Raw genomic sequence first — 10,501 nt, forward strand, 5'->3', positions numbered from 1 at the left:
CCCCTAACTTCCGGCTCTAGGCCTGAGTTCGCGCGTGCGCTCGGGGAGCCAGCCTTGGGGTCCTGCCCGCGAGCCTCCACGAGGTGAGAGCGAAATGGAGGCCTCGGAGTCGACCTCCGCCTCGACCTCCGCCGCAACCTCAGCCTCGACTCTAGCGACCCAGGTCGCACTGGAACAGCTGGACAAAGGGCAGGTGCGTGGCCCCGGGGTAGGGAGGTTCGGGAACGGGTGGCCGTGGCCTTGTGAGGCGCGGGATGCCGGCGGCGGGCCGAGCGCCTCCGTAGACCCCGCCGCAACTTCCGGAGGGGTCGCTGGTTCGCGGTGCGCGCAGTCTGCGGGCTCCTTGATACGACCGGCAGGCCGCCCGCTTCCCCCAGCCCTGGCTCCCCTGTATTGGGTTGCAGGTGTAGGTTGGTGTTTGGGGGGCAGATGCGTTTGGCTCTGCTTCCCTACCGTTTGCCTATGGCCAAGCCGCTAACTTTTACAAGCCTCAATCACTTCGTATCTAAAACGGGCTCTGCTGCCCTCCGCTCTCCAGGAACTGAGGAGGTGATGCCCGGAAAGCGCTGTAACCGGGGGCCTGGCACGTAGTAGGAAGCGCTCCGTAAATGCTAGTTGCAGGATGTGTCGCGCGGGCATTTATTTAATGGGATCACTGCCTTCGTCACCGGCAGCGGGTGTTCGATTTGGCACCAAGTCTTACGTAGAAGAGGTGCTTTTCTTCAGACGAGTGGTATAAGCGGACACCTAGATGGTTCTGATGGAGTCTTACATTCTTCTGGTTACAAATTGCAGGGTCCTAGTAACCATGGCTGTGGAGGTTGCCTATTAAAAAAGAATTTGAGCAGAAAAAAAAAGGGAAAAGTGTGGGGAGAGGGCAAATGCTGACTTAGAGTTAATTTATTTGTGTGTCTCCACTTTGCAGATCAAAAAGGCAGTGGAAGCCCTGTTGGCACATTCCAGGTCCAGGAAAAACGCGAATGGATTGCTTTTGAATGAGAATGAAAATTTCTTTTTAATGGTTGTATTGTGGAAAATTCCAAGTAAAGAACTGAGGGTCAGATTGTAAGTTCTGGTTTTCTGCCTGTGCTGTTTTTATCTGCTTGGTCAGTTCTGTGTGACTGTAACAGTCGCATCTTAGTTTCTAATGGGAACTTTGCAAACACAAAATAAAAATCTGAGTTAAACTAAGTGATTGTGCCTTAAAAAAACCATACAAATTCAAACCTGCTTAAATTTTCTAGAAATTTCACGAGTTTTCTGGGGTTTGGTGGACAGTTAACCTAAGCAGTTCTGTTGAATCTGAAACCCGGTTTTTGAGAGAACAAAGGTTAGAATAAATTAAACAGTTTTTGTATTTTCATAGAGTCTGTTATCTTTCTATGTCAAGTTAGTTGCAAGTTAAAATCCCTGAGGTACTGGACTCCTTTTTACAGAGACTGTTAAGAACTTGGCAGTGCATCCCTTAAGGAAAAGAAGCCAGGGGCGATGACACGTTCTTATTGCTAGGACTGTTAGGTCAGGGTTGCTCCCTCTGCAGAATTGCCAGACTTAACAAAAAAAAAAAAGGCACACAAGTCAATTCTGAGTATAAGTAGGTCCCATGTAACATTTGGGACCTACATCTGGCAACCCTGCCTCTGTTTTCTGTTTCAGCTCTTAAGAGCTATGTTGTTTAAGGACTCCAGAGTTTTCTGCAAGGTCAAGTTCTGAGCCAGAACTGTCATGATGGAGGTCGATTACTCTAGCACATTTTAGTATGTGTATATGTAGCAGCATATAAAATAATAGTTATATATATACTATTTTGGGTGTCTTTGATTGTATTTTTAACTTTTACTGTATCTCAAATATTAATTGCTATTTTGGCCTATGGGTATTTGTGGTGATTTCCTTCCAACTTAAGTCTCCTTTCTGTACGGTGGAAAAATGTTCTCGGTATTTGCTTCAATAACATGAGTGAAGGTTATTGAAATGACAGTGAAATTATTGTATATTCTGTGGAATATAGACATGCAGTTTGTCTGTAATAATGCTTTATTCCTTGGTTCCTTCTTGTGTATTCTGCAGACCCTTGCCTCATAGTATTCGATCGGATTTAGCAGAGATCTGTTTATTTACTAAGGATGAATCCAATGTAACTCCTGAAAAGACAGAGCGTTTTTATAAGAAGCTTTTGAAGAAGCATGGAATTAAAACCATTTCTCAGGTAGGGAGCAGACAATTAAAAGATTTGATTCAATTGGAGTGATAAGTAATACATTGCTGTGTTACCTAGTATTTCTCTCCGAAGAATTTAATTTTCTCTTTTTAATTTAATTCTCCTTGGCTGTAGGTAGAGGGCATTCTATCTTTCCTATGATGGCCGAGCTGTCGAGGTTTGTTAACCCAAAAGCTCGATGTGAGCATCGGTAACTTATCTCTTGAAGATCTGACAGTCAGTTCCTCCTGTAGGTCATCCCTCCATTCTTCCAGGGCACCATCCTGTGTTTGCCTCTGACTTGGCACTTCTGACCCTGTTTTGTAGTTGGTGTCGTTTCTTCAGCGTAGGTCCAATCCCTTTTGTGTCCATGTCCCAGCATTTGGCATAGTGCCTGGCACCTTTTAGGCCCTCACGTGTTCACTAAACCGTGGCTCCAGGACATTTAAAAGCTGAACACAAATTGTTGCTCAAGTATTTCTGCTTGTCGTTGATCAGTTTCTTAACTTTCTGTGTTTTTACTCTGTCTTACATTTTCTAGATTATCCCCTTCCGAACTTTAAAAAAGGAGTATAAAGCCTATGAAGCCAAGCTCCGCCTCCTGGGTAGTTTTGACTTCTTCCTTGCGGATGCAAGAATCAGGCGGCTCTTACCCTCCCACCTAGGGAGACATTTCTATAAGAGGAAGAAGTAAGTTTCTGAGCAGTGACTGGACTTGAGCAGCAAGACACTTACAGCTGTGTATGCATTGCGCTCTGACCGCCTGTGTGTTGTCCTAGGGTTCCAGTTCCTGTAAACCTTCTGGCCAAGAACCTCTCCAGAGAGATCAACGAATCGATCGGCGGGACTGTCTTAAACATCTCTAGCAGTGGTTCTTGCAGGTAGGTAAGATGCATTAATGTGTACCTGTGTTTAATAACGATTTTATAAACTTTTTTCACAAGATCGTGTTAATGAAACCAGATCTTTCTGTTAAAACTAAAATCCATTCCTTGGGTGTGTTCAATTCACTGGGACAGTGCTGTCCTGTAGAACAGGTGTCATTAGCCAGGGGCTCTTGAGCACTTGAAATGTGGCTACTGCAGCTGGGGAGCTGAATTTCTAATTTTACTTTATTTTAATGGAAATTTAAATAGGCATATGTGGCTAGTGGCCAGTGGTTACCTTATTGGATAGGGCGCCTCTAGATTGAGCACAGCAAGGAGAATAAGATTCATGCTTAGAGAACAATAGGACTTTGGGGCTTTCATGTTGACTGGCATCATATGATCCTTTGAAGTAAAGATCCACCTCCGTCTTGGTTTCACCGTGTTCAAGATCATCCCATAAAATACTTAGTCTGCTGATTGGGGCATCTGGTGTGGGGATGGGCAGCTGCCGGTAGGGCAGAGCTGTAGGATACGGTCCTTCCTCCCAAAGATACCCCAGGAGCCCTTGTGTACTGAGTGGTCGCGTACACCATAAAATGGGACCACCGAAGTGTCTTGACTCTACTCACCAGGGAGGCCATCAGTAGTGAGTGTCTCCAGGTAGGGCAGAGTGAGCCTTGACTGGGCAAGACAGTGGGCTCTGATCTTTTCCTCTGTCTGCAGGTGGGAAGCCCCTTAACTGGGTGTCAATGGGCAGCTGAGAAGAGTTGGTCGTCAGGCCTAGACCCCAACTCTTTGGTTATAGGTGGACGTCAAAGGAGTGACTGACAGGAAGCAGTTAGCTTGAACGTCAGAGGCCTGCTTCATGGGGTGGGTGAGTGGCTGGGACAAAGGGATGGCACCGTGTAGGCCGATACAGTGTCCTGCCCCTGAGGTTTTTCCAAGCCAAACCCACAGCATAAGGAACCTTGTGAACAACTAATTGAAAAAAGAGAGAGAGGAAAGAAACCTAAACCATTTTATATCCTTTTCACAACACAGTCGTTTTTTATCTTCCTTCTCCCCTTCCTGTACCTTTCCATCCCCCCTTCCTCTTTCCCTCTCTTCCTTCCTCTGCTCCCCTTCCCAAATTGCTATTTTCCCATCTGGGAAGCCAAGGTGTGCTTGTAGGTAGGTGGCAGCAGGCACACAGAGTGGGCAGTACCCCCTCTGAATGGAGGGAGGCGGAAACACTAGCCCATCTCATCCTGCTTCTGAGACTCCTGCCTCTCGGCTCCCATGGTGGGGCCAGTGGGGACAGGCGGACCCAGTGGCTGAGCGCTGGGCACTTCTGGGCTTCCCACTTGGCTTATGTCTGCACACTGCTTCAAATGGAGGGATGGCCTTGCTCATGGCCAGAAGACAACTGTAGGAGAAAGAAATGTTTGTTTCAGACATGGCAGCTGGCTCAGGGCGGTTCCTCTTCTTATAAAGATAGAAGCAACCCTCTTAGGGGTCATTCCTTTCAAAACAGCCACTCCTGGGGGTGATTGTCCTCAGAAAAGCTTGTGGGCCAACTCACTGACCTGTGTTTTCTAGAATGAAGGTAGAACTCCCTCTGACCCTCCCAGCCTCACAGTTAGGGGCCAGCTCCTCGATCACCTCTTCCTGTTAGGGCATTTTAGGAGCAGGGCGTTTTCTAGAACATGAAAAATAATAATCTTTCTTTAAAGTATATTTAGAACCTACACAAATATTTTTTAGGATTGTTTATTTGTATTTCTCACCTGCCTGTGCTTTATTTTGAAGCATTATTTTTTAAAACCTTTTGTGTCTGCAACTTTGTTAAATTTCAGCACTATCCGCATCGGTCACACAGGAATGCAAGTTCAGCACATCATGGAAAACATTGTTGCTGTCGTGAAAAGGCTTTCACAGAAATTGCCGGAGGTATAGTCTTGCAGATGCATCAATTGGTCAATCATTTAAAAGAAACCAAACGTGTGGATTATATCACTTTTTGTTGTTGTTGTTTCAGAAGTGGGAGAGCGTGAAACTCTTGTACGTGAAAACCGAGCGATCGGTTGCCCTTCCCATCTTTTCTTCATTTGTGAGCAGTCAGGATGAAGCCAACGGCGTGCGCACTCCTAGTCAGAAGAAGAAAGTGAGCGGAATTTTATCTACTGGGTGGACGTAAGGGTGTAAATGCTGCCCCAGAAGGAAGAGCGGGGTTGCCATCCTGCCTGACTGGCTTTCATCTCTCAGTAATTTTCCAGTGGTTGTGCTTTCGTGCTCATTGTTCCCTTTTTACACGAGATTAGTCAATATTACTTACGTACTTTGTTATTTATGGTCAAAATTTAAGGCTGTATTAGGCTAACAGTTTTCTCTTGGTTTCTGGTGCCAACAGGTACTATTGCAAAAGAAGCCAGGATGAGAAAAAATGGAATTTTTCCCCTTGGTTGGGCCAACCTCCGTAGTTTTCCATTCTTTCTTTAGCTATATTGTGTCCAGTGAGTTTTTTAATTTTGGGCTTTTATTTTTTTTACTTCTAGAAGTTTTGTTCTTTCTCAAATAGGCTTTACTTTTTTATTTCCTATTATGTATAAGTAATCTTCCAGTTTGTCTTAATTAAGCACATTAAGCATGATTTTTCGATCGTTGTCTGATAATTCAAATAGTAGGAGACTTGGTGTTGGCAGCCAGTCATCTCTGCTGCTGGTTCCTTGTGTGTTTGGTTATCTCTGTGTGATGGTCATGGCATTTGGAAAGTTATTTGCAGAAATGATTTGAGGTGCAGGATGGAGGACCTTTCTCCGGAGGATTGACATTTACGTTTGCCGGGCACCCTGGGCCACTCTCAGCCTGGGCCACCTGAAAGCACATTCAAGGCTTGAGGGTCCCTGAATGACAGGTTGAACCATGGCGCTAAATTTGCACAATTCTGCTTCCTGATGGTCTTTGTCCTGAGGGTGGAACTCACCGGGATCCCAGCTTATCATGAGCGGGGATTCCTTTTAGAATTTCTACCCAGACGCTGTGGACACTGGGATTTGATTTCCCTTCAACACCCCCACACATACACCCAGGTGCCATAGGGCTGTCAGAGGTGAGGGATTAGCAGATACTCTCTGGGCAGAAATGGATTCTGGGCTCACCCCGTTGGGTCCTCATTTTTTATTTCTTACAGTGTAATCAGCTCATTGGTATTTCTATGAAAGAAAAAAAAAATTTAAAGTTTTACCCTGCCTTTTGACTTTTAGTGGGAGGCATATCCAAAATAACATAGACTGCTATTATTGGAAGCAGGAAATCTGGATTTTTTGCTGTTTGTCAGCAGATTCAATTGAGGGCTTTGTGAAGATGGAATTGCTGGTTAAAATGGAATTTGGATGCTATTATAGATGTTACTTAACAGTGCTCCGTGCTAAGGATAATGGACCTCTAGCTATGTAAACTTTTTACTGTTTTAATTGTCAGCCACAACCTGAAACAGGAACAAATGCTCAGAAGTTATTTATTTGTTTTTTTGGTTTTTTTGGTAACAGCTTTATTGAGGTACAATTCACATCACATACTATGCAATCTAGGATAATTCTTAACTTACAAATGAGATTGACTTTCACAAAACCTGTGTCTGCATACCTCAGATACCCGATCTAATTATTGCTGTTTATAATTTACCACATAAAATGTTCCTGTGCATATGACTCAAAAACAAAGTGGAGTTGGGGTTCAAGTGCTGGTAATGGGGTTTGTGTGCTCAGAGCTTGTACAGGTCAAGGCCCTTTCAGGGAACGTATGAATAATCAGAGCTGCAAGTGCTAAGTCCCTGCCATTTATTTTCCAATGAAAGTATCCCTACTTAAATGGCGTTTGGTTTTTTTTTGGTAGGAAGCAAGGAAAATACAAAAACAAAAAGAATATCGTGAAAAACAAAAGGAGAAGAAAAGAAAAGAAAGTGCTGTGAAACAGGCTGCATCAGCCCTGACTACAGAGAAGGCCACCGCTAAAACTAATGGTACTCCAGTGAAGGACCCTGGACCCCAGAAAAAAGAGACCCCCAAGCATGAAAAGAAAGAGACCTGCAGAATAAAAGCCCAAAATAAAGTACAAGATGAAGCCGAGGAAGAAATTCCACTACTGGTCCCAATAGGAGAATCTCCTGTTAAAGCAAATGTAGAGGTATGTTTGCTAATATTTAATATTCATAGTGGATCGATTTAGTGGCCACTGTGTGTCAGGCAGTCATTGCTGAGTGATGCATGTAAGATGTGTTACACAGAAGGGAAGCACTGTTTGTAGAAATCTATTTCAAGGGAAACCTACCAAAGATTTTGAAGCAATAGGCAAAAAAATACTAGGGTAAACCCTAAGAACCCAGGAGTTACTTTCTATGACGTACTTGACCCCTCTTTTAAATATTGGAGCAATGGCTAGTAAACACAACCTTTTATGTACCTTGGAATCGAGGGAGATGTGACCATATTAATAATTCTAGGAAACATTGCCTGTGGTTTTAATAAGTAGGCCAGGGTGGACATCTGGGCATTGGTTCAGTTTCTGAAGGTGAGTCCTGGATCACCACATAATCAGTCTTAGAAAACTTACCAGGGGGAATGTGGGTGCTGGATCCTGCCTCTGAAACCTTTCAAACATCCCACCCCGAGTGGTTCTTAACAGAAATCTGACTTCGTGGATTTCAGAAGAGGTGATTTAAAGGGACTGAGGTTTTTATTTTTTTTCACCCTTTGATAATGTTATTTTTCTCAGACACATACGTAGTATCCATCCAACTACCGTGTTTCCCCGAAAATAAGACCTAACTGGAAAATAAGTCCTAGCATGATTTTTCAGGAGGACATCCCCTGAACATAAGCCCTAATGTGTCTTTTGGAGCAAAAATTAATATAAGACCCGGTCTTATTTTGGGGGAAACACGGTATTAAGAGAAGACCTCTTGGAAACGAGAGAAATAGGTCCCTGAGTCCAGAGGGCTGGACCCCTCCCCCGTTCTGTGCAGACAGGACTTGCTGTCCCTCTGGGCACAGCCTGCACCAGGAACCCCCAGGGCTTTTACTGCTCTTCACCTATTTTGTATTTCTTCCTAACAGTAACCTTTAAAATTTTTAAGGGTATTATAATTTATATTTGTTAGTGAAAATACTCCTTCTAAAGTACCCCCAAAGCACTACTGAATTTATCAAAATACTTGAAGTTAACATAAATGATCAGTATATTAACTATATAATTGCTCATAGAAAAAGTAAGCTGTTTTGGTTATAATGGGTCTGGCAGGTAATATCTTGGAAATTAAGAGTGGAAAGCATAGCTGACAGGGTGATGTATATCAAGACCCTTCAAAGTGTGTAAGCCCTTTGAACCCGCCTAGGAAATGTGATCGGGGTAATAAATACGAAAGTTTCGTCATTGTTCAAGCAAAAAAATGAAAAAAATGTCATGTTTCCTTGCAGTAGTTTTTGTAAAGTTATTCAAAAGAATGGTTTGATAAGAATTTATAGCACTTAGGAAAGACTAATGAAATAATTGGGAAGGGCATAATACTTGGCTTTTAAATGCATACCTACTCATGGGGGAAAGGCAATAAGTAATACTTAATACTGTGGGAGTTATTAGGGAGTTTTGTTTTTTATATTTTTGATGGTTTTCAGATTTGCCATAATTTTTCATTTTATATTAGCTCAAAAACAAAGTTTTGTTGGTTTTTGTTTTGTCTTGTTTGTCTATACAACCTACTTCTATAATGGACAGAGTTCATTGCTGGAATACTGTCCTTGGGTCACCAGTTATAGTCATCTGGGGTGCTTCGAAAATTCAGGATTCCTGGCCTATAACACTCCCCTCAGAGAGACTCTGAATCAAACATCGGGACATGGGTTTTTCTAACTGGCACCCCAGTTGGTTTTTACACACAGTTTGGGAACCCTCTGCCCTAATGCATGTGTAAGGAATTCATAGGTGAAGGTAAAGAAGAGTCAGAATGAGGTCACAGGTCTCCCTACTGTGCTCTTGGTGGGCATTTCCAGCAGGCCCTCCCCTCAACCTTTGGGAAAGATGGTTTTCCTCCGAGTGGACCAGGCAGCCTGTCAGGGTTGTCTTTACAATCACGAATAACGACTGCCTTTCAAAGTGTCGGCGAGGCCAAAAGAAAAGCCATTCCTCATTTTGTCATGCCATGGTGTGCCTTCTGGGGGTGACCCAAATCACCAAAACAGTAACTAGGAGTTACATTGTCAGTTGGTTTTTTTTTCCCCCCTACGCTTAACTTTCTTCTCCTTAGGTACAAAAAAGTGCTACAGGAAAGAAATCTCCACAAAAGGGTCCTGGTCCCAATACACCTCACGGGAAGAAGAGAAAGTCCTTCCCAGCTTTGGAGACCCCCAAAACGGCAGAGCCCAAAACCCCAGGGAAGAGCCCAGGGAAGAAGCCAAGAATCAAAGAAGAGGTGGAGAAGGAAAGAAACTCTCCCTTGGGGAAAAAAGACCCAAGACAGACACCCAAAAAGCCTGAGGCCAAGTTCTTCACTACAGCCAATAAATCGGCAAGAAAAGCTCCCCACACCCCCAAACAATGGCCAAAAAACCCCAAAGTGCCTCAGTTGACCTAAAATCAGTGAACTCAACCAGAAGTTAACATCAGAGCTGCCTGGAGGCCTTTTGAAAAATACCTGGGTCCTGATCTCCATTGCAGCGTTCTCGTAAGAATGAGGTCTAGACAAAACTGTTTAAAAACCTGCACAAGTAATTCTGTTATGTATTCGTGGGTGTAAGAACCAGTAGCTTGAATCCATTTTTTAAATTGCTCTTCTGTGTCTTTGCTAATATAACAGAGGGAAAATACAGTGCTTTTTGGTGGTTGTGTTTTTTATTATTAAAGTGTAGCATTTGCTTCTCAGTAAACTGTTTGCTTTGTGTATCTTGTTGGTTTTACTTGAATGCCTATGATGTAACCCTTGTCCTCATCTACTTTAAACCTAACTTAGTTACCTGGGCCCCAGTACAGTAGTCTTTGCAAAGATTTCCACAGCTCGTCCTCAGGCCAGTGGTCGGCTCACTGCATGCGTATCAGCCAGGGAACTTAGGGAAAGTCTCAGGTTTCTTGGCCCTTGTGCTAATGCTGTATCTTGGTGGGTTTTGGCAAAGCAGTGGTCAGCATAGCTTGTAAAGCACTGAGCTAGCACATTCAGTGGGGAACATCCACATGGGGGCATTATAGAGGCACCAGATTGAATCTTGCCACTAGAGACAAGAAAATACTTTTCATAGGCTTTCCTGTCGTCCTCCAAACTATTCCTCAACCTGTGTAAATTTACTTAGTTGGGGCACCTCTAGGTTTGGAAAGCTGGAAGAGCAGACTCTTAAACTTGGGTGATTGTTCAATTTACGCTGAGACAGTATGCAGCCTTTCCGTGGATTTGAGTTGGCGTACACAT

The 10,501-nt window shown here is 43.7% G+C and overlaps 1 protein-coding gene across 1 annotated transcript; it reads left to right on the forward strand.

Moving 5' to 3' along the window:
• Positions 1–22: 22 nt before the first annotated feature.
• On the forward strand, positions 23–9,968 carry RSL1D1 (ribosomal L1 domain containing 1). The gene is made up of 9 exons (XM_019715160.3): positions 23–193; positions 926–1,065; positions 2,071–2,209; positions 2,742–2,890; positions 2,980–3,081; positions 4,905–4,998; positions 5,087–5,212; positions 6,943–7,233; positions 9,350–9,968. The coding sequence occupies exons 1-9, from the start codon at positions 95–97 to the stop codon at positions 9,674–9,676; spliced, it is 1,467 nt and encodes a 488-aa protein (XP_019570719.3). The 5' UTR covers positions 23–94; the 3' UTR covers positions 9,677–9,968.
• Positions 9,969–10,501: the final 533 nt, after the last annotated feature.

Source organism: Rhinolophus sinicus, chromosome 10 (assembly GCF_057876585.1).
Source record: "Rhinolophus sinicus isolate RSI-liver-muscle chromosome 10, RSI-T2T, whole genome shotgun sequence".
NCBI classification, from domain to species: domain Eukaryota; kingdom Metazoa; phylum Chordata; class Mammalia; order Chiroptera; family Rhinolophidae; genus Rhinolophus; species Rhinolophus sinicus.